The sequence below is a fragment of the Oncorhynchus mykiss genome, chromosome 9 (assembly GCF_057628025.1).
Source record: "Oncorhynchus mykiss isolate SJ-2025 chromosome 9, ASM5762802v1, whole genome shotgun sequence".
Lineage (NCBI taxonomy): Eukaryota > Metazoa > Chordata > Actinopteri > Salmoniformes > Salmonidae > Oncorhynchus > Oncorhynchus mykiss.
Window position 1 is genome coordinate 67,029,340 of NC_143030.1, and position 23,974 is coordinate 67,053,313.

A 23,974-nucleotide genomic window follows, 5' to 3' on the forward strand; every position below is an offset into this window, starting at 1 on the left:
AAAACCGTGGCTCTGACAATATCCTGGACAGATGCTGCTTGCTTTGCCAAAGTATGACGTAAAGATTGACGTTCTCAAGTCATGAGAAAACAGGAGGGTCGATAAAACATAGGAAATGCCGGCTTGAGATAACAGGGAATATCGAGCAATGCACTTCTATACCCATTTCTGAAATCTAGTAAACCAGGAAAATATGAGGTTATATTGTTGTTATTACACACATCATCCCCTTTTCAATACAAGTTCACACTTTTTTTATTTAATCTATTTTTCCATTGTTTAGTTTAAGAATTTCTACTTATTATGCTTAAATAATCCCCAATACAAGGTATTGGTGGTTAATAGCAGGATGAGAGCAGTTGATTGAGTTAGTCAACTGGTATGTGCCATTTAATTGACGTTGATTGTTTGAGTTGATTGATTCGACTTACCCTGACATTCCAGAGGAGTGAAGGGGGCCCCCATCGCAACGGCCCTTTCTATCCGGGATCCTTGGGAATTCCTTACCCCATTGAAGTTGAGATGTAAAATGGTTAAGGTTATGGTTAAGGTTAGGGTAGGGGTTAAGGATAGGGTTTTCAGGTAGGGACATCCCAAAGATCCCATTGAGCACTAAGCCCACAGCAACAGAAGTATGTACTTAATTGAAACATAGAGTCAAGCCTGTCAGTGTGCAGACTCAAAACGCAAGAAACAGATGCTGCTACTGATAATTAAATTATGTTGCTATTGTCATCCTTGGTCGTCATCGAGGTTACTGGTAAAACTATATGGAAGCCAACTCCTAATACAGACAGGCGAGTCAACATGTATCAGATGATCGCTGAATGGAGACCCAAAAATAAGTTGAACATTGACAGCGATTCATGACATGCTTGAAAATGCAACTACAACAGAAAAAACACATACTTCAGCCAATTGGACATGACAACATTTAGACTTCCCATTATCATCATGTAAGACACAGGATTGACAGCGGGCTCCTCATCAACATGTTCCATGTTTTGTCTGTTACCCTCAGCTTACTGTGGTTTATTGACTATCTCAAACAGGTGTTAGACTGTGTATCTGGGACAGGGCTTCCAAGAGAACGCTCATTCTCTGATGAAATTAAAAACAGAAAAGTGCCTGACAGACAAACCTTGACAGCTTTTTCTATTTGATGAAAAATAGATTAGAATCCAGACATGATCTCAGGGGTATAATTATTCTTATCATGTGGGATAAAGTGCCATCTCCTCAAATCAAATCAAATTTTATTTGTCACATCGTAGACAACTGGTGTAGAGACTAAGAGTGAAATGCTTACTTATGGGTCCTTTTCCAACAATGCAGAGTTAAAGATAAAGATTAAAAAGATAACATAAAAATAGAAATAGAGACAGGAGGAATAAATACACAGTGAATAACAATACAGAGTAAAAATAACGTCTATATATAGGGAGTGCCAGTACTGAGTCTATGTGCAGGGGTACGAGGTAATTGAGGTAGCTATGCACATATAGTTAGGGGTAAAGGGACTAGGCAACAGGATAGATAATACACTGAGCTGTAGAAGCAGCGTATGTGGAGAAGTAGCAGCAGCGAATGTGGTGAGCGTGAAAGTGTGTGTGTGTGTGGCGTCAGTATGCATTTGTGGGCATGTCATGTGTGTGGGCATATGTAGTGTGCTTGTGCTTGTGTGTGTGTGTGTGTGTGTGTGTGTGTGTGTGTGTGTGTGTGTGTGTGTGTGTGTGTGTGTGTGTGTGTGTGTGTGTGTGTGTGTGTGTGTGTGTGTGTGTGTGTGTGTGTGTGTGTGTGTTGGGAGTGTCAGGGTAAGTATGTGTCAGTGTGTGGGTAGAGACCACCCACTGGGCACAAACTCTTTTGAGCATACTGCTTTTAGAACACAAGACCTGCAATGGAAATAAATATGAGCACGTGTATCTATATGCCAACAGATCGCAACAATGCCTAATTTATCATAACCATACAGATAATAAATCCTAATTTCTAAATTTCCCCATATTCACTTACTCAGATTATTAGGTACACCCATCAAACCCCTCTTTGCCTCTAGAACAGCCAGAATTTTGGGGGGCATTCAAGAAGGTGTCAGAAACGTTCCACAGGGATGTTGGGCCACGCTGATGTGATGGCATCACACAGTTGCTGCAGATTGGATGGCGATACATTCATGCTGTGAACAGCCCGTTCCAATTCATCCCAAAGATGCTCCAATGGGTTGAGGTCTGGGGACTGCACAGGCCACTCAAGTAAACTGAACAAACTGTCATTTTCAACATAGACAAACCTTATGTAAAATATGTTTACTTTGTACATTTGAAACAATGTCAGATCTTCAATGTTATAAACACTATCAGAAGAAAAAATAGTCTGGGCAGCACCTCCTACTGGAGAGCTGATCTATCTACAGCTATTAATTTGGTCTCCCAAACAGGATTTTAACCAAGCCCTGCTTAGCTTTGATAATTGTGACTGACTACTACCTATGTGCTATCGTGAGAATGATTATTGAGAGATCTCTAAATAATTAAATATATTCACTGTTGCTATGAAAGTCATTTCAAAAGGTAGGTTTAACACAGCAAATTAAATGCAACCATACTTTATAAGTCATATATCATCAATGGTACTATTTAGTCCTATATCGCATTTGCAAAGTCATCAACAGCTATTGTTTTAATTCAACCCAGGGTTCAACTAAAAATAGACAATAGATATAGACTTAGGGTTTCAAGCTTTGGTTCATTTCAAATGTAATATTCCAGTTAATCATTAATATGTCAGAATCACGTCTCCATCGAAATAAAATCTAAGTTAAAGAATAGGACTAAATCAAATCAAGCTTAATTCAAAGTGCATTTAAAGTTTGATTAGATTAGATTTAGTCCTATTCTTGAACTTAGATTTTTTTGTTGAGATGGAGACATGACTCCAACATATCAATTATTAATTTGTAGACAAACTGAATATTGAATTGTGTTTGGTTGTCAACGCAACCAATTATCAACATTTGAAGGAGATGTATCTTATGCTTGGATAGCTCCATCTGTGCCACTGATTTAGTCTGGCTTTAATTCCAGTTTGTCTACAAATTAGATTCTTGGTTGAGATGGAGACATCAATCCAACATATCAATAAATAATTTATAGGCAAACTGGAATTAAAGCCAGACTATGTCAGTGGGACAAAAGATACATCTCCTTCAAATGTTGATTTTTGGTTGCGTTGACAACCAAACACAATTCAATATCCATTTTGCAATACAGACAGTAAATTTACATTTCTTCTAATGGAATGATATAAATCATCCATGTTCAAACTAGCATGCAAAGGTCAGAGGTCTGTGGAGACCTTCACAATTGATATAATAATTTGCGCATAATCTTGAACAGTATTGATCACTGCACTTTGTACTCACAACTGCAACCCAGGTAATTTGGTTGTGCTATTAGACGAAGCACAGTGATAACACATTAAATTGTTTGATAAATACAAAATGCCTGACATTGTATTCCCATTGGAATTTGGTTGTGCTTTTAGATGGTTGAAAACATAGTGATAACACATTGGGAATTCAAGAAACTTCTGGCTGTCTTTTTGAGTGGGTGAATATAGGTTGAAATCTCATCGATCAATGTGTCAACTAAATATTACCCACATTTCCACGTTGAAATTACTGGTGTGTCCAGTGGGCAGTGTTTGAGCATAGAGTCAGTGCAAGAGAGTCAGTTCAAAAAAGTGTCAATGCAGGTGGTCCGGGTAGCCTTGTTTTGTAGTTTTGTCTTAAAGCTTGGAGTTATTGCCTCCTACAATTCACATCACTTGAGCACAGGGCCAGGCTACACTATACATTTCATACATCATTCTTATGATCCAATGTGAAGCTCTATCTGAAGAGATATTCATAGAACATTTTGAATGAATTGAAAACAGTATGCCACTAGCACAAGAACTGAATCAAGTTCGAAAAGTATGCTGATGAATATTCATACAAGAACAAGTGGCATTATCAAAGTATATTGACACAAGTTTGATGATACCTGTTATAGACACCAGTATTTCCCCATAGAAAATCTAGCTTACCAATAAGTTGGTTTTAATGCACAGTAACTAATAAGCAACCAAATCTAGATTCTGACCAGTGTCCTTTCACATCCATTCAATTATTGTTTTATGTAGCCTTTGCATAATTTCGCAAATAATGGAATAATGGTCAAACGCTGACAGTTTTCCTGAAGCGTTTCATGTGAAATGAGTGTGGTTCAGACAGAAGATTGAGAAAGTTTTTTTTGCATGTAGACAGAAGAGAGACTTGACTATGAATAGACTGTTTCTATGGACAGAATTAGATCAGCTCTATTCCACTCGATATTCTAGTTTGTCACATTATTTTTTAGAACATATTTATGAAACGTATAATTAGCGTGTGGTGAATCATATATATCCAACTATGCTATATATGGGACACTTGACCCGCAACACTCAAGAAACAAATAGCATTACACTGTAATAAAGTTTTGAAAAGTAGCCTAGTAGTAAGTTAATTTTCTTTAGGAAATAATTTTCGGTTGTGCGTGGAGCAGTGTGAAAACTAGACCAAAATATTGTTCATGAGAAATATATTAAAGTTCAAAATAAAAGGATGTAAAAGATCACTTACATTTATCAGATGACATGTAAATATCAACGAGACGATAAGTCCAGAGACCGAGTGGATCCGCGTGCCCATTTTCCACCAACCTAGCACAGGCTGCAAATGCTGGGGAAAGGAAAATCAAGGTCCTTCACGTCTGGCCACTGAGTAATGGTTGGGTGCACCTCTTTACACTTTCTATAAAGGACAATTATTTTCTACGTCCCACACCCGGTGGGACTTCATCAACATAAAAATGATTCCTTAATGCGTTTTCTATTTAAACGAAAGAAGAAAAAAAAATGCAATCACGTGAAAGAGATAGATCACTTCGCTCCTACTTTCTCTTGCACTCCGAAACTTCGACCTGTAATGCCAACGCAAGTCACTTGGAAGTCCGATGCTATTGCGATACACGAGCCACTGCCCTGCGTAAAAGGCGGAATGGAATTCAGGGAGTTCTACTGATAGGCAGCCGTAATCCCTCCGTGAGGAGACGCCGACCCACCTAGCATATCTTTTGCTTTACATTTTTAAAACAACCCCATTACTTTAAAATGTGTTCGGCTATATGGTTAAATTAACATTGAAATTGATCTTAAATTGGATTTAATGTAGAGATGAATAATTACGCGTAAACTACGCACCAATACATATACTTTCACTGTTAGTCTACGACAACTGTTGTTTACGAAGCATGTGACAAGTAACATTTGATTCGACTTTTAAATTTAGAACGCACTCAGATGCACATTTATGACTTTTTAGCGCTTGACTTTGAGGCGTATCGTGCCCGCCAAAGATATTTGGAGCGCTTGACATCATGACATCATGCATCACATTCACCACCATCCTAACCAAAAGCGGTTTAGTGGAAGAGCTTTGTGTTGATACTACACGATGTGGAAATTACTCTACCTTTGACCTTTAGACTGTAGGCCTAAATAGAATGTTTCTCCCAGTGGTTTAGGCCTACCTTGATGCTGGAGAAGTCTGAGCATCGGCGCCCTCTGTTGTTGATCTCGAATCAGTTGTTCTCGTTGCCCATCGAAGGCTTGATGACATTTCTCCACTGTATATCTGTGATGTGCATTTCTCCACTGCATGTCTGTGATGATGAATTACTGTGATTTAACAGTACATTACAATGTAGACTTGCTGTACATTGTATGCCACCTAGGCCTATATTCTTTATGAAATCAATAAGCAAAACTATCATGAAGCATGTTCTTTTCTAGACCTTTTCTAATGATTTAGTGTTAGCCTGGAATAACAATTCAACAACAACAGGAACACTATGGTGATACTCTTTTTTTCCTTTTTCTTTGTTACATACATATATTTTGAAGGATACAAATTCAAATGTGTTACAAAACTCTATACATTCTTCTTAAAAATTGTAACACAAAACATTGCAAACAAGCAGATAAACACAAAAACAGCAACATCTTGTAACTCTTCTACAGTAAAATCTCACACACCCAAGTAATTCTCTGCAGCTGCCACCACAACATCTATCCTCTGTGATTTACGTACCATTCCTGCGATACAGTTGACAACCATGGCCACCAACGCCAAAAACCAACCTTACTGATGTACGTTATTCCTATCACTCTCTATTTGCCTCAGCCTACTCACAGGGATCCTCTTAGGATCCCTCACCCTGGACCCATCTTCCTCTCCTACTCTCTTCACTGCCTCAGCATACAACAACTTCTGTACTACTCTGATCCTGGCCACCTCAACCTGCCTCTCTCTCACCATGGGTACCCCTTATTGATGTCACTTGTTAAATCCACATCAGTCACTGTAGATGAAGGGAAGAAGACAGGTTAAAGAAGGATTTTTAAGCCTGGAGACAATTGAGACACGGCTTGTGTATGAGGGTGAATGGCCAAGACAAAATAGGGGGGGAAACTCAGTATTAGGAAGGATGTTCTTAAAGTTTTGTACACTCAGTGTATATGTTTTTCAATAACATTCTTTGAAAGTCTTTGAACTTTACTCATGTTTTTTTGTGTTTTTTATGGAAAGTTTTCTGAGAACATTACTTGAAATAGAACCATGAGGAAACCTGCAGAATACATTATGCTGAAATACTGAAATTCCCACAGAAGAACGTTGTTTCGTAGGGTTCTCTGAAAAAGCATATCTACATGTACATACTACCTCAATCAGTCTGACTAACCGGTGTCTGTATGTAGCCTCGCTACTTTTATAGCCTCGCTACTGTATATAGCCTGTCTTTTTAGTGTTGTTTTATTTCTTTACTTACCTATTGTTCACCCAATAGCTTTTTTTGCACTATTGGTTAGAGCCTGTAAGTAAGCATTTCACTGTAAGATCTACTACACCTGTTGTATTCGGCGCACGTGACAAATAAACTTTGATTTGAACATGAGAACATTAGAACATTTTAATAGAACATTGTGGAAATGTTATGCTGAAGTATTGAAATTCCCACAGGAGAACGTTGTTTTTTAACATTCTCTGAACCTTTTGAGAATATTCCCAATGTCAAACAAGTTGGAGAACTTGCCTAGAACATTACCTAAAATTAAACTAAATGTAACGATGTTTGAACTTTTAGGAAACATTCTGTTAAAGTAAGGAAAACTAACCCCCCAAAAGTTCCTTAAATGGGCTGAGAATGTTCCAAAGCCAAGCAACTATCCTGCACCATCCCAGAACGTTGTGGGAAGGTTATATGTCAAATAACCATGGGACAACCGGTCTCACCAAGCTCTAAGAAGTAGAACGATAATTAAGAGTTTAACCCTGGCATTTCAGCTGCAGCTCATTCCACTATGTTTCCACTCCCTCTCAAAAGCTAGGCTGCAACAACACTGACCAACACAACGAGATTTGTATTTTCATGTGTATTAAATGGCCTTAAACAGGGTAGTTACATAGGCATGTATGGTAAAGCGTAGTACTATATAACTACAGTATGTTTACACTTTACCTGCATGTAATGCATATGCATTAGCCACTGTAATATGGAACAAAAGTTTTATTTAATCCAGATGCCAAATCTGTAATAAATTGCATTGCACATCCCATGACATTAACACAAACATACAGTACCAGTCAAAAGTTTGGACACACCTATTCATTCAAGGGCTTTTATTTATTGTTTTACTATTTTCCACATTGTAGAATAATAGTGAAGACATCACAACTATGAAAAAACACACATGGAATCATATAGTAACCAAAACAGTGTTAACAAATCAAAATTTATTTTATATTCTTCAAAGTAGCCACGCTTTGCCTTGATGACAGCATTGTAAATTGTGATCTGTTCTCAGGTTAGAGCTGGCTCCTCTGCTTCTCTTGGATTCAAGAATGGCAAAGGATTATTTGTGTTGCAGGCCTCAGAAACCACAATGCTGTGATTTGGAATAGAAATAAAAAATAATTCACCATTACAGATTGGTCTTCAAGTTGTCCCTGGAGCTGGCTTGCTTGTGGACCAAGTCAATTGGAATTGTACTGCACAGCTGTGGTCAGACATCTATGATATAAATCAAAAGGATCAGCCCAAAAATATTAAACACTTCTAATATCAATGAATTCCAACCCCTGGAAGTGGGAATTGAGGGATCCAGACGTGGATTTTCGAATTTAGTATCTCTTTCAGGAATTTCCCTTCGCATGTCGAAACATATCAATTTACTTTAATGATCAAACTCCTGAATCCTGCTTACTGCATTTGAAAGCCACAATGACTCCCAGGCATCCCCCCATACCAAAGAAATGTTGCAACGGTAACCTTTAAACCTTAAAACAAAATTAAAATCATTAAAAAAAACAGTGTACAAATATGACCAGAACACAATTACACAATACATTTTGGACATCACATTGTTACCCTAAAGTACAGCACAGCACAGCCATTCACTAAATATTCACCTGAAACGAATTCACTCAACATGGAAATGACATATTATATACCATTTATTGTCTGGCTAATAGTAAGGTCATCAACAGTCCTGATTGATATTTCGTAGAGAGCTTCTCAAGGTAAACCATTGTTTTTTTTCCACTGCAATTTTTTTGATTTTCACAATGATTTTGCATTCTCAAAAATGTTGAGTGTAAAAACAAGAAAAGAAAGAACATTAGAAAAATGTCAACAAAATTACAATCTTGGTACTCTTTGATCACATATCCAAATAAACATTGATAGAGAAAATTCTAATTGTTTTAAAAGGGCACATGAAGACACAATTTCCTAAGAGTGAAACTCTGTGTTGTCATGACACGATTGGTCTCTGGGAGGGCAGGGCTTGGAAGTAGAGAAGTTTGCGTAGAAAGTTAAAGGAACCAGGCATCTGTTTGTAGAGGCCGTTGGCCGTGTATTCTGAAACTTCATGGTTTACCTGAACACAAACAACATGGAAAGCTTCATAAGAGGATATACTTTAATATAATTAAAAGTAAATACAGCAGTATTTTAAAAAGACAACAAACTCACCATCATTAACATGGTGACCAGGTCATCGGTGGCAGCATTCTCTTCCAACATGTTATCCAGTGTCTCTACATACCAGGAGCCAGCCTGGGTATCTCTCCAGGAGACGTAACCTGTACAAGTCACACCGACAAACAGCCATCAGAGCGACAGACACACTAACAACACTTTCTGGGATTGATAACCACAAAGATTTACTGTATTTGACAGAAACACACACACACACACGCACACACACACCTGGGAAGGTGGAGTAGGACACCAGTATGTTGCTGGGTGTGGGTAGTGTGGCCTTTGCGTCTGGCTCATCAGACTGAGTGCTCAGAGAGTCACTGCTGGAGGACATAGGCATTGCGTCTGTGTGGTCACCTATTCCTCCAATACAAGGCCTCGCCTCGTCAGGAGACACCTCAAAGCCTGTGTCTCTCTCACCTGCCAGTCCACAATGTACAGAACATTATACAAGTTATAACAAATGACTCCAGCCATTCTGGGTTTCTCAAACGAGAATCCTGTGTGAGGACTGACAGAGCGAGACTAGTTCCACTAGACACCAAATACTTCCTCCACTGTCGGAGATGTAACCCAGTGTACAGACTATTATTTCAACACCTTCATAACATTGTTGTTACAGTGCTGCATAAGCAGTAGTAAGTAATAACTAAGCATGAGCAACTATTATAGCTAGTGAAGTTGCCTTACCTCCCCCACAGGCCTGGATGAAGAAGATATTTGGCTTGCCCTGTAGGGAAAGACAGTTCTGACCATTCAGGTAGTTGGTAATGTGCTGAACTGGGACATTGGGCCCATCCACTCCATGCACTGCACCGGGGAAGCGATTGTTACACACCTGAAAATATGCAATGAAATTGAATAACATTATTAATCTCCTGAAAGACAAAAATGCTTACACTTTCTATGCATTTGTAAAAGGATAGAAAGAGTCTTACCTCCGTCCCATGTGATAACATGATCACCACACAGCAGTCATACTGTGAATGATCCTTCTTGGACAAAGCCGAAAGCTCCTGCTTTATTTGCTGAAATATAGTGATTAATGTAAGCATTGGATCACGTGGCCAGTTAAACATGAATATTTATAAACTAAACTAGTAGGCTAAACAGGAAGGTAGCTGGAGACATCCTCACCTTTTGTTTCAGGTTTCTTTTGACAAGAACAATAAAGTTCAGAGATTTGAATCTTCTTTCCAGTTTTTCACAGTCTATGTTGGACCCTGTGCGCTTACTCAGCTCCGACTTATGCTCAAAATCGACATTGTTTATGATCAGGCAGTGTCCACAGGGGTTGGCATCCATCTTATAACTCTGAGAGAATATGAAAGTAAAGCATGTAAAGATTCCACAGTATATCCAAACAATCAGGGAACTGGTTGGACTCAAATTTAGACTTGTTGCAATCTTGACTAGGCAAGATACAGAGTATGTGGAAATATCACATTTAAATAAGTATTCAGACACTTGAATCAGTACTTTGTTGAAGTACCTTTGGCAACAATTACAGCCTCGAGTCTTCTTGGGTGTGGTGCTACAAGCTTGGCACACCTGTATTTGGTGAGTTTCTCCCATTCTTCTCAGCAGATCCTCTCAAGCTCTGTCAGGTTGGATGGGGTGCGTCGCTGCACAGCTATTTTCAGGTCTCTCCGGAGATGTTCGATCAAGGATATTCCGAGACTTGGCCCAAAGCCAATCCTGCGTTGTCTTGGCTGTGTGCTTAGGGTTGTAGTCCCGTTGGAAGGTGAACCTTCGCCCCAGTCTGAGGTCCTGTGCACTTTGGAGCAGGTTTTCATCAAGGATCTCTTTGTACTTTGCTCCGTTCATCTTTCCCTTGATCGTGACTAGTCTCCCAGTCCCTGCCGCTGATAAACATCTCCACAGCATGATGCTGCCATCAACATGCTTCACCGTAGGGATGGTATTAGCCAGGTGATGAGAGGTGCCTAGTTTCCTCCAGATGTGACGCTTGGCATTCAGGCCAAAGAGTTCAATCTTGCTTTCATCAGACCTTAATAATCTTGTTTCTCATGGTCTGAGAGTCCTTTAGGTGCCTTTTGGCAAACTCCAAGCGGGCTGTCATGTGCCTTTTACTGAGGAGTGGCTTCTGTCTGGCCATTCTACCATAAAGGCCTGATTGGTGGAGTGCTGCAGAGACGGTTGTCCTTCTGTAAGGTTCTCCCATCCCCACAGAGGAACTCTAGAGCTCGGTCAGAGTGACCATCGGGATCTTGGTCACCTCCCTGACCAAGGCCCTTCTCCCCCGATTGCCTTTCCAAATCATGTCCAATCAATGGAATTTACCACAGGTGGACTCCAATAAAGTTGTAGATGCATCTCAAGGACGATCAATGGAAACAGGGTGCACCTGAGCTCAATTTCGAGTCTCGTAGCAAAGGGTCTGAATACCTACACAAATAAGGTATTTCTGTTTTAAATTTTTATAAAATTGCCAAAATTTCTAAAACCTGTTTTCGCTTTGTCATTATGGGGTATTGTGTGTAGATTGATGAAGACAATTGTTTATTTAATCCATTTTAAATAAGGCTGTAACAGAAAAAAATGTGGGAAAAGGGAAGGGGTCTGAATACTTTCCAACGTCCTGTTTATAGCATATTGTGTGTTATATTATAAGTTAAATTCAACATAACTGAGATACAACAATTCCTTTAGAGAGTACTGTCAAAAACAACAATAGGGAACTGATGCTTAATTTAGCCTACAGTAAATAGAACCAAAAGGCAAGATAACTTACCTGAATACTGTCACGTCTAACTCTTCCTGTTGCCCTGGGTTTTCCAAACTCCCTTTCAGGGGCTGTAGTAAGCATGGAATAAACATGGAATAAACATCACCACATTTATACTTGAATATGCAGACTCAAATTCCTTACAGAAAATTGATGTGAACACTTACAGTGGCAAGAAGAAGTGTGTGAACCTTTTGGAATTACTTAGACTTCTGCATAAATTTGTCATCAAATTTGATCTGATCTTTATCTAAGTCACAACAATAGACAAACGTAGTGTGCTTAAACTAATAACACACAAATTATTGTATTTTTCTTGTCTACATTGAATATATAATTTAAACATTCACAGTGTAGGTTGGGGAAAGTATGTTAACCCCTAGGCTAATGACTTCTCCAAAAGCTAATTGGAGTCAGGAGTCAGCTAAACTGGAATCCAATCAATGAGACGAGATTGGAGATGTTGGTTAGAGCTGCCTTGCCCTATAAAAAACACCCACAAAATTGGAGTTTGCTACTTACGAGAAGCATTGCATGATGTGAACCATGCCTCGGACAAAAGAGATCTCAGTAGACCTAAGATTAAGAATTGTTGACTTGCATAAAGTTGGAAAGGGTTACAAAAGTATCTCTCTGTTTAGACGGTTATCTAGTTGGATCTGTATATGTTTCAAATCTTCCCTTTACCAATGCAGATTAATTTACCTACGCATCCCGTCAGACATATGTGTTCACCCTGACTGTTGTTGTTGCTTTCCCGACAGAGAACATGGCAAGAAGAACAAGGATGTGTTTGGCATTTCCTGATATAGTGGTTGTCTGTCTGCTTCTTCTGGTTCGCTTAGTGGAGACAGCCAATGAAGTAGACCCATACAATATTCTTGGAGTGACCAAAAGTGCAAGCCAAACTGAAATCAAGAAAGTGTACAAGCGCTTAATTAGAGAATGGTAAGAACATTACTTACTCTTTCTTACTCTTTCTTACTCTTGCTGTATCCACATTGAGCCAGTCTGGAAAGAGGTTGTTCTGGAGCTGGAGGCCTTGGGTAGGAAATGACGAAATGCATTACCCAAATGAAAGTTACTCAACGAATTCACCGTTCATATGACATAATATTACGTTCTAGTAATTTAGCAGACACCATTATCCAGAGCAACATACATTCAGTGCATTCAACTAAAGTAGGTACAATAACCATAGTGAGTCTTTGTATGGCCGATTATGTGTGGTATGTGTTAGGTGTGGGGATTGGTGTGGTGGACGTTGGTTATGAGAGACGTCTGGCCAATCACCTCGGTGCTCACCGTACCCCGTCCATACTCGGTGTCATCAACGGGAAAGTGACCTTCTTCCACTACGCTGTGGTGAAGGAGCACCTGAGGCAGTTTGTGGAGGACCTGCTCCCTCAGAGACTGGTTGAGAAGGTAAATAACAACAGCAGTAGCAAACATGATTTTCCAAATTCACAATTATTTTTTTGTGTGTGTATGTTTCAGGTTACAGACAGGAATGACCTTCAATTCCTGAACAGCTGGCATGAGCAGAACAAGCCGCACGTGCTTCTGTTTGACCAAGTGCCTGTAGTCCCACTCTTGTACAAGGTAAGCCATTGTCTAGACTAGTCAGTCTGGCATCAGTTTAAACTACCTCTGAGAGAGCTGGTCTGACTATCACTTATTGACTTCCTCCTGGAACATAGGTCATCGACAACTGCTTTCTGATACTTGCTTACAGGTTTTTTTTCTCATCTTCCGTAGCTGACTGCGTTTGCCTATAAGGATTATGTTCAGTTTGGGTAGGTGACCAGGGTCTCTCAGATACTCCCAACCTACTGAAACAGTTCAACATTAACACCTACGCCCCCACCATGCTGGTCTTTAAGGAGAGTATAGACAGGCCTGCAGACATTATACAGGTAGTTAGTTACTAGACAGTTATCTAGATTTGACTACTTTTCCACCAGACAGTTTAATTTAATTGTTAAATAGCATTTGAATACCCGAGTAGCATCTGTATTACTGTTGTTTATTGATTATATTTAGAGATGCTGTTTTTGTTGAGGTGACTGTTGTTAATTCAGCTGATTAGATACAGGGCATTTTATTAATATCTCCATGTTGTTGTTCTCTTCTTCTAGGCTAAAGGAATGAACAAACAAGTCATTGATGAATTCATATTGAACAACAGGTTTCTTCTTGTCCCTCGACTGGTGAACCAGAAACTGATTGATGAGCTTTGTCCTGTGAAGCAGCTCCACCGACGCAGGAAGTAACATACTGATGCCCTTTGTGAACTTACAATTTATTTGTGAACATACAATTTCTGCACAGCCAGGTGACATGATTGATTATTTTACTTCTATAATGGAGGCATACACATTTGTGTGTCATGCGGCACTGTAGAAGATTCAGCACACGCTAAAGGTTTTAGTGCTACAGAACAAACACTAATGTCCCCAAACAACTGCCTTTCAGGTACTGTGTCCTGCTGATCACTGGTGATGAGGAGTCCTATACCATAGGAAACCAGGCCTTCATCTCATTTGCCTATACCAACACTCAGGAGGGGGTGAGATTTTCCTATGCCTACCAAAGACTGCATCAACCACTGTGTGATACTCTGCTGAAGACCAAGAACAGTACACAGCCACCACAGGTACATTTATGCCATATTGAACATGAACTCCTTGGATTTTTTGAGAGCTTCTTGTAGAAGTGTCTGTATAATGAGCCACATACACACACACACACACACACCTCTCTCTATTATACTTTATAAAAATGTAAAATCACCTTTCCCCAATACTATAAGCTCATGTGGAAGTGTGTTCATGCGTGCCTGCATGTGCTCGCTCCGCGGGGGTTCATCCTGGAGCATCGTAACGCGGCAGGAAAGTTCCTGTACAAGGAGGTGGCGGGCGGTTGGAATGGAACCGATAAGAATAAACAACGTCTCTTGGATGAGCTGCAGAGGCTGCAGAAAGACCCCTCCATCCTCAACCAAGACACAATGCTGCCGGAGCTCAACAATGAGTTTGCCTCTGTGGGTTGAGTTCCTCACTACTGAAAAGTACTGTATGTAAAAGAACAAGGCTGCCATACTTTATTATCTCTGAAGAGCAAGGATAATGATGTGGTAATTAGTACTGTGTCCAGAAATAAGATACTTTTTGGAATGTTCTTTTGTAGGATTCCAAACCTGCAATGGTTTTTTCATTTTTATGATGGGTAATGCAGTAAGTGTGTTCATCAGTTAATGACTAGGCAGTAAATATGTTTCAAATTCCAGATGTTTCTCATTCGATGGATCTATACAGCTTATGATTACCTCACTGAAATCATTGATGATATTATTCACAATAATTGGTAAGTTAACTCTTATTCTCGATGTTAGGTAACAACATATGGAGATGTGGACATAATAAAATTGCCCATGCCAATTCAACAGATCTTTCAAATAATGATAGTTCTTCAGTTGTTTGCTTGATGTTTTAGTCAAGAACTGCTTATGAGTGTTATAATCAAGATTAGTGTTAACACAATTTGTCACTAGCCCACCTTGTATTTAGATATATCTGTAATATGTTTCTGCAGCCGTGAGATGATGCCCCTCCTGTCGTTGATATTCTCTGCCTTATTCATCCTGTTTGGAACTGTGGTGGTTCAGGCCTTCAGGTAAGATGGAGAACCAGTGATTCTGCGACTCACACGTATTTCCTTGGGGGAAACTGCTTGTTCAGATTTATCGTTCTGCTTTGTGTGATTTCAGTGACTCTAGTGAAGACGGCAAATCCAAACCGAAGACAAAGGACGGAGCTAAGGCAGAAAATGGATCACCGGGTAGCAGCAGCACCTCAAGGCAAGACATTTTCAGCTTCAGTGAAAAGATTTAAGCGGTGACTGAAATATATATATATATTTTAGCTCTGACATATTTTAGGGATTGTAGTTATCTTTTCAGTGATGTCGATGCAATAAAGACAATTGAGTGGTTCTATGCTTATCATGTTTTTGTAATTTATAGTCGCCCACTGAAGAAAAACTTTGTGGAGGTGACGGAGCTGACCGACATCACGTACACCAGTAACCTGGTGAAGCTGAGACCAGGCCACATGAACGTGGTGCTGGTGCTCACTGACGCCTCCAAGAACGTCCTGCTCAGCAAGTTTGCCAAAGAGGTCTACTCTTTCACTGGGTGAGCGCATGATCCCACATGGTCTGGTGTTTTGAGGGCACCGTATAGCTCCGCATTGACATGATTGGTTGACAGTAGGTGGGGGCGGGAGGTCCTGTATAAATACAAACTCGCTTCCTTGACAACTTCTTTCACAATAGCTCTGCAAAGCGCAAGAAGTATGAATATCCTGACTTCTGCAGAGGCAGTATTGCAGTAAATGCTGTATGGCCACTGCAGACGTCGGATTGACCATGCAGCGCCATTTAGGGGTGTTTTTATGCACGACATGAAGCGGAGTGCCTGGAATACAGCCCTTAACCGTGGTTTATGGGCCATATACCACAAATCCCTGAGGTGCCTTATTGCTATTATAAACAGTTTGCTAACATAAATAGAACAGTAAACAAGTATTTTTGGGCCATACACGTGGTGTATTGTCTGATAGACACATGGCTGAAATGCTGTTTCAGCCAATCAACATCCAGGACCCAAACTACCCACTTTGTAATGGTGTATATAGTGATACATAGCATTGTACATATAACATGAGTATTCATTTGTGAGTGTTGTGGAAAGCTGCCTCTTTGGGGGGTTGGCAGAATCCAGCAATTATAACATATTTATAACCAACATATCATATCCTTTCTTTTTGCCCCTAGGAGCCTGACGCTCCACTTTTCCTTCTTGAACGTGGACAAGCACAGTGCATGGATGGAGACGCTTCTGGAGTTCGCCCAGGATGCCATGCAGATAGACACTGACGAGGACGATGGCGCCCGCCACAAGATAGACTACACGGGCTACATCCTGGCACTCAACGGCCATAAGAAGTACCTCTGCCTCTTCAGGCCTGTCTACACTGGGGAGGAAGGACCTGGGGGCGCCACTGGGGGAGGGAGAAGGTCTGGGTCCAGAGAGGACCACCCACCACGCAGGTCTGTGCCCAGGTCCCGCTCCACTGCCACACTGCAGATCCACCACAAACTGGACCACCTGGGGCTGTGGATGGAGAGGCTGATGGAGGGAACCCGTCACAGGTACTACATCCCTGCCTGGCCTGGCCTGGCCTGGAGAAGATCACCGCCCCCAAATAGGGGGGGGGGGGGGGGGGGGGGGGTAAGAGGACGCCTACCGAACATCCTGACTTGCGAGCAAAACTTTTGTGAGGTTTGAAATTAATTACATGCAAAGTTAGGATTCAGGCCTAAATAGACACGTACCAAAGCTACCTGTGTCTAAAAGCCAAGATTCCAAGGTGTCCTCATGGCAATGTATTCAGGGGGAGGCTAATGTCTGTTTTGAGTGCATGCACTGGGACATAGTTTGAAGAAATTACTTTCAATAGTGAAGTTGGCTTGACTCATTGAGACAACTGGACTACATTCATCTGCCATCTCATGTTCTGCTGGAGATAGCTAGAGCTGTCTTTTTTGCACTTCAGATATTTATTTCTTACAGAAGTACTTTAAAGTAGGATCGATAGAGAATACAGAATATACAGAATATAGTCAATCTAAAAGCAACAACCGTTGAACAATTCCTAGATCACTTACCTTTTGGGATCCCTTCCTCTGCATGCTGTCATAATAGTTACATAGTTATATCTGCTTCTGTTACAACTTCTAGGTGAGCTAACTTAATCACTGTGGTCATAAGTAGACTCCTGCCTTTTTAGAACCATCATCCATGCTATTCATGTATGTAATCTATCATATTGTGCTCTGATATTAGCTTCACTGTCTCAATGGTGATTGGTCAATTCTGTGACTAGAGACGCATGTCTCTACTAGATCTATTTTGTTCACCATTTTGATCGTTTCCTGAACTTAAGGCTTATTAATATATAATGGAACTATAATGCCTTCCATTTCCCCTGGCAGCTAATATTTCATGTTTATCCTTCTTCATGTAGACATAGGCTAATATTGAAAAATCTACACAACATTATTATTGTGCTTTTTGTTACATGACCAATTGCAAGCTTTTTACATTAGTCTATTTTACTTTTTTTTTTATTTTTTACATCACATAGCCAGTGGCTTCAGTGGGCTTAGTTGGTAAAGCTTGCAACGCCAGGGAACCACTACGAAAAATGTATGCAATCACTACTGTAAGTCACTCTGGATAAGGGCGTCTGCTAAATTACTAAAGTGTATGTAGCAATGATAAAGTGTATGTTGGACGACATTTCATGTGATCTATTTTTGAATAGATAAGGGCAGAGCAAATGCAAATTAAAAAACAATAACTGTGCTTAACCCAATTTATAAGCATTAAACTCTTGTCGTCATGACAATAGTGTAGTTATATTTGGGAAATGTAAATGCTGTACATATTCTACCATGTTATCTGTACATATTCTACCTTCTACCATGTTATCTGTACATATATTAACATCATACTATAATATATAAAATTACTTTTTACATGCATTTTATAATAACATGGTCATATCATTCATTAATACTGTTGTTTATTTGATTATAAACGTGTTTTTGTTACAAAATCACTATACTAATAACCCTGGTACAATGTTGACAAAATAAATGTATCTGATTTGCAGCTGTCTCAAAGGTTCTGCTACAGTACATATCCTCTTGCTGTGTGTAAATAAATGTATCTGATTTGCAGATGTCTCAAAGGTTCTGCTACAGTACATATCCTCTTGCTGTGTGTAAATAAATGTATCTGATTTGCAGATGTCTCAAAGGTTCTGCTACAGTACATATCCTCTTGCTGTGTGTAAATAAATGTATCTGATTTGCAGATGTCTCAAAGGTTCTGCTACAGTACATATCCTCTTGCTGTAAATAAATGCTTTATGTTCATATGTTGCAGAGACATTCTATTTGTCTGCCTTACCAGTCCTTGTTTGGTGTGATATGGTCACACTGGTGATTAACCTCTGATTACATATTGAATCTGTTCAGTAACAGTGCTATTCTTTCGATTAAGTATGTGCATAACCTCATCACATAATTAGTCATAATATTTTGTCTTTGGAAGGACACACATCATTTCAAAGAGTAGGTTGGCTGCAGTCAGTGCTGTATTGCCTGCAAAAACAAAAAAAATGTGTGTTTGAAATTATACTCATTATACTATACATTATTCAATGTGACACAGTCATGATAAGTACAGTACCTGTGGTGTCATAGGGTGGAGACACCTCCACTAAATCACACCCAACCAGGTTTAGGCCATGGCAGCCCCGGATGATTTCTAGTCCCTGGGTGTCACACACACAAAGAGGAAAACATAACACCACACTCTGTGTCAGCAGGTGCCTCCATCTCATATCTGTATTATAACACAGTAACAACTACATATTCTTCCAAATGTCTGTAAAAACCACTAAAACAAAGTCAGGTATTTCCTTACTTGTATGGATGTGAGGCCTGCTATCTCTGGTGTGCCTGTTCCAGGGGCGAAGGCTGGGTCTAAAGCATCGATATCAAAGCTGAGGTAGACTGGACCCGTCCCCATCTGAGTCCGAACCGCAGCCATGAGAGGAGCCAGGGACTTGAACCAACACTCCTCCACCTGAACCACACGGAATCCCTACAGAGCATATACACACACACCGAGAGCGAGAGAACATACACACACAGAGAGAGAGAGAGAGAACATACACACACCGAGAGAGAACACATACACACATTTATGTTTTTCCTACACACTTTTCTGTAGTTGGTATTCAGACTTAGGTGCGTAACGGGCTTTGCAGGCGTGGTTCCCTTGCGAGCTATGAATGAATGTAATTCAACTGCTGAAAACCCTCCCAATTTCTGGCGAACAAATTTTCTTGTGGTTTTCATTCAGTAGGGTTTTCAGTACATTTATCTTAAGCCATCCCTTTAAATACTGTGTAGCTTTCATTTGAATTTTGTCAACAGACTAGAACACATTGAGAGAACGGGTTCAGAATATAGGGATCAATGAAAGAAAACCATCTAAATAAATAAATATTAGTCTCCGTTTCAACACCAACTGGTAAATTTAAAAAAATACTCCGATCTTATAGATTATTTAGGCACATTTTTGGGTTAGGAAAGTATGTTTGAATCATTTAATATATTGCGCATGAAATATATTGATTAATCAAAAATACAGTGGTTTGATTCATTCTGAAAATTGCCACATTCAGTTCTTTAACCCATGGTAATGTTGGAAGTTTAGTGTATTTACATGTATAATAGGGGGAATAGTGTACAATAGTAGGGTACACCCTCATCTATTGCCTGCACTAACCATGGAACTGTGTGATGACAGCCAAGTATTGCACCGTGTGTCGGGTTCAAACTGTTAGGGCTCGGTCTGCGCTCCGCTCCATAACGATTTAATTAGCCTATATGTCTTTCATTTTTTATATTATCAACTGTTACTAATAGAGCCCCACAGTGGAGGTGTCATAATATCCATAGAACATAGTGGTCAAACAGGGAAATGGTTCCAATAGTTTTTCTACCATTTCCATAGGGGATTTTAGAAACACTTAAAATAAGGGCTGTGTTTTGTGTAGGCTTAACCTGGTGTGATGTTTTGATAACAATGTAAATCTCTCTAGGATAAGGTGACTTTTTTTATCAATATATTCAGCTCTATTTACTCTCAGATTCGAAAATGCTAATTAGCATCAAAGTAGATGTCATGCAAGACTACAAATCCCTGCAAGCTCCTGCATGACACCTTTGCTAACAGGTATTGTGTCAATTTAAAACTTGCACAAGACAGTTCACAGAATTGTCCATTTAAAGAAATGTAGCCAATTTATTAATTACTAAATTTAGCTTACATTAGAGATCCTTACCTTTGACTCGATTGAACAGTCTTGTCCAGATCATCATGGCATTTAACGTTTTTTATAATAGCCACATTAGCAGCTAATTAGCGTTTCATTTTGGGGGGGTAAATACAGGTGAATATATTGATAGAAGTCACCTTGTCCTAGAGACTTTTACCAAAATGTCATACTAGGGTAAGCCTACCCAAAACACAGCCCTTATTTTAAGTGTTTCTAAAATCTCGTGTGGAAAAACAATTGGAACCATTTCCTGTTTGACCACTAGGTTTTATGGGTATTATGACTATTACTGTGGTACTCTATAATCCTCAGCAACGTGGTGTTCACAGAGGAAACAAATGAAGGTAAACAAAACTATGTAATTAAATTGAATGATAATGTAGGATATACCAACTGAAGGGAACTTCGCAGTTGAATATGAGTTATTAGGCCTACTGATAGTGTTATTTAAAATGATAGAAATAGGAAACGGGGTAGCCTATAATTAAGACCTTCGAGAGTGCACATAGCTGCAAGTTAAAAGGCTGTACAATTAAAATTCTGCAAAATGGCACAGCATTTCATAAGCTTTACTGTGGGAAAGTTGATATGCTCAGTTTGCTGCCATATGACTGGTTTCACATTTGTCTGCAGTGATTATAAGGTAAAATGTATCTAAAACAAGTGTAATTTATATTTGCAATTCCCTTATCCAAACAGATTACTTATTTAACCAGCACTCAGGCTGGAATCGGGCCATAGAGAGATATTTTAATCATATTTAATGTTTATTATTTGACCTATTTTTTTACTTTTGTGAATGTTTGTGTCCCCCTAGGTGAGGACAACCTCTACGCACAGTGAAGTGAGTACCTGTGCTCGGCTCCACTCATAGGCATCAGGTGAGTAACCTGTACCGCGCAGGCCTATCTGGATGACCCTCTTGCAGTCTAGCAGGCCCTCCTCCACACAGCGCCTGAAGGGTGTCCCGTGGCCAATCTTCTCCCCCAGGACCACGTCACTTGTGTCGGCATGAGCATCCACATGGATAAGACCCACAGGGCCGTGTCTAACAAACACGGGATACAAATGTACTGTTTCACAAAGATCGATTCAGCCCAGTCCTGTACCAAAAATTGAGCTGAACAGAGATTCTCCATTGAAAGGTCGTTTTTTTTTTTAACCAAATCACAAAAATGTATGTTTAAATGGCATGTTATTGAAGTGTCCAGACACTTTTTTTTGCCAGTTCACTTGGTTTGAGAAAATTACCCGACCGGCGATAGACTTCCTCAGGCTAATTCCGCAGTATCGGGGCAGTGATGAAACATGAACAAAGGCTCCAGAAACACCCACATAGGTCATTTTAGAAACTGAAATGCTCTCAGTATAGTGATGCAGGTCTTTATAAATGTTGTACAAATTGTGTCATTGCGAACTTCTGCCAATTTACATTCCATGATGTTGGACTTGAACAATACTTTTTGCAAGCATGGACGTACTTTCTATCAGCACAATGGGGGACAAGAAAACACTTGCATGCTCGCACACCGATACTGCAGAACGAGCATGAGGAACTCTATCCATGGTGGGGTAAGTTTCTCAGAACCAAGTGAAATCGAAAAAAAAGTGAACACTTCTATAACATGCATCGACATTTTTAAAACAAATTTGGCAAACCTCTCCTTTAATATGTCCAGGAAACTGGCCCTGAAAGTATTCTAGTTATTCTGGCATTTTACAAATGTAGGGCTACTGATACACTACTTACTTCTCAGCAACTGCTTGCAGAATAGGGTATGCTATGGTGTGATCACCACCTGTTAAAAGACCGAATAAAATGTAGCCTATCCAGTTAAACATACACCTTGACGTTAGTGTGTCATGCCAACACTTTGTAACAGTAACCTTTGTACTATAATTGTCAGGAAGGTTCATAAGCAGGGCAAAGATGAACCATTCAACGTTAGCCTAAATGTGTGACGAGGAGAAAGAAGAAGCAGGTGTTGTTTTGAGGCACATCTGAAAGGAATATCGATCACTGTTGAAATGTAGTTAGTAGGCATTTGCTATAATGTCCAAAATCAGATTGCATAGTGTTAAATGGGTGCTCCTCCTCACCCATAGTAAGGGGGATACAGCCCGTGGCCAGGATTGTACGGTAGGCCTCCCGGATTCGTCTGCAGGTGTCCTTTAGGTCATACACATTGACGTTGACGTCCCCAATATCAGCAACCATCAGAGACTCATAGGGGGCTGCCCGGGTGCCACTGTTGTAGGCCCTCAACATGGCCGACTCTGCTCTGATCTGACGGGGGCCAAATCTGTAAAGGACCATGCATGGTCCTACTTTTAAATAACGTTGGTTGTAACATGCAGAATTAGTTTGACACATGCTGTCAACTGAACAATCACTAGATTAATTCATAAATTAAATGTGTACATTATACTACAATTTACAAATATGACTCTCAATTTGTTAAAGAAAATAAAAGGTAAAAATGCACATCTACTGCAAATGTGATAATGTATTTCAAATAAATTAGTACAGCCTGCTATGCTCGTACGAGTACAGTACAGTACAGTATTTGCATAGATCAGGCAGTGCAGAAGTAGGCTACCTTGTCCCAGGTCGGTTGGAAGTACCAGTATCGATTGGAACACCAACAAATGCTGCATCAAGTCCATCTGCGGTCTCTTGGTAAGGTAACTTGCCCATTGTAGCAATTCCAGAGACCCTCGCTACAAATTCGGCGCTCGGAGGGACATTGTAGCGCTTTCCTGAGCAAAGTCTTGTAGGGGTGATACATGGACGTCGCCTGTCAAGTGTCTTGTTGCACACTGCTGAAACTTCCGAAAAAGTATCGGTAATTCTTATGCATGACCGCCGTAACGCTCCCAGAATGTCAATTCGACTCGTTTTCAAAAGAGACAGCATACTTTCAATAGATATAACAGCGACTTTTGATTTCAGCTTCTGGATTCCAGGGCTTGTTTTCGGGGGTTGAGTTTACAATTCCACAGATCTATTAAGTACATGGATTGACTCGACAGAAAATTGGCCAGTGTTTTGACCTATGCTATCATGTTCATATGATTGGAGATCTGGGCACAGTCAGATCTCTCTGACAGGCAAA

General features: G+C 40.0%; 3 protein-coding genes and 1 pseudogene across 52 annotated transcripts in view; 1 reads left to right on the top strand and 3 right to left on the bottom strand.

The window, feature by feature from the left end:
- hspg2 (heparan sulfate proteoglycan 2) overlaps window positions 1-5,513 on the bottom strand; it is a 187,193-nt gene extending 181,680 nt beyond the window's left edge. For 46 of the 50 annotated variants that reach the window (XM_090185101.1, XM_090185099.1, XM_090185093.1 and 43 more), the window contains exon 1: window positions 4,667-5,512. In XM_090185101.1, the coding sequence (XP_090041227.1) occupies window positions 4,667-4,735 (69 nt within the window). In that variant the 5' untranslated portion in view covers window positions 4,736-5,512. Of the gene's footprint in view, window positions 1-4,666 lie in introns of all 50 variants that reach the window. The other 4 variants (XM_090185100.1, XM_090185103.1, XM_090185087.1 and 1 more) reach the window with 1 other exon arrangement.
- A 2,241-nt stretch (window positions 5,514-7,754) lies between these two features.
- LOC110533029 (caspase-9) lies at window positions 7,755-10,442 on the bottom strand. Its single transcript, XM_090185106.1, has 6 exons — window positions 10,266-10,442; window positions 10,067-10,156; window positions 9,819-9,966; window positions 9,357-9,548; window positions 9,120-9,229; window positions 7,755-9,024 (listed from the first exon to the last, which is right to left on the bottom strand). Exons 1-6 carry the CDS (start codon window positions 10,431-10,433, stop codon window positions 8,899-8,901), a joined length of 834 nt encoding a protein of 277 aa, XP_090041232.1. The 5' UTR covers window positions 10,434-10,442; the 3' UTR covers window positions 7,755-8,898.
- A 2,426-nt stretch (window positions 10,443-12,868) lies between these two features.
- Window positions 12,869-17,148, top strand: LOC110531232 (dnaJ homolog subfamily C member 16-like; annotated as a pseudogene).
- Window positions 17,149-18,510: 1,362 nt separating this feature from the next.
- Window positions 18,511-23,950, bottom strand: agmat (agmatinase (putative)). Its single transcript, XM_021616600.3, has 7 exons — window positions 23,459-23,950; window positions 22,959-23,161; window positions 22,609-22,657; window positions 21,711-21,906; window positions 19,436-19,615; window positions 19,199-19,283; window positions 18,511-19,110 (listed from the first exon to the last, which is right to left on the bottom strand). The coding sequence occupies exons 1-7, from the start codon at window positions 23,773-23,775 to the stop codon at window positions 19,034-19,036; spliced, it is 1,107 nt and encodes a 368-aa protein (XP_021472275.3). The 5' UTR covers window positions 23,776-23,950; the 3' UTR covers window positions 18,511-19,033.
- Window positions 23,951-23,974: the final 24 nt, after the last annotated feature.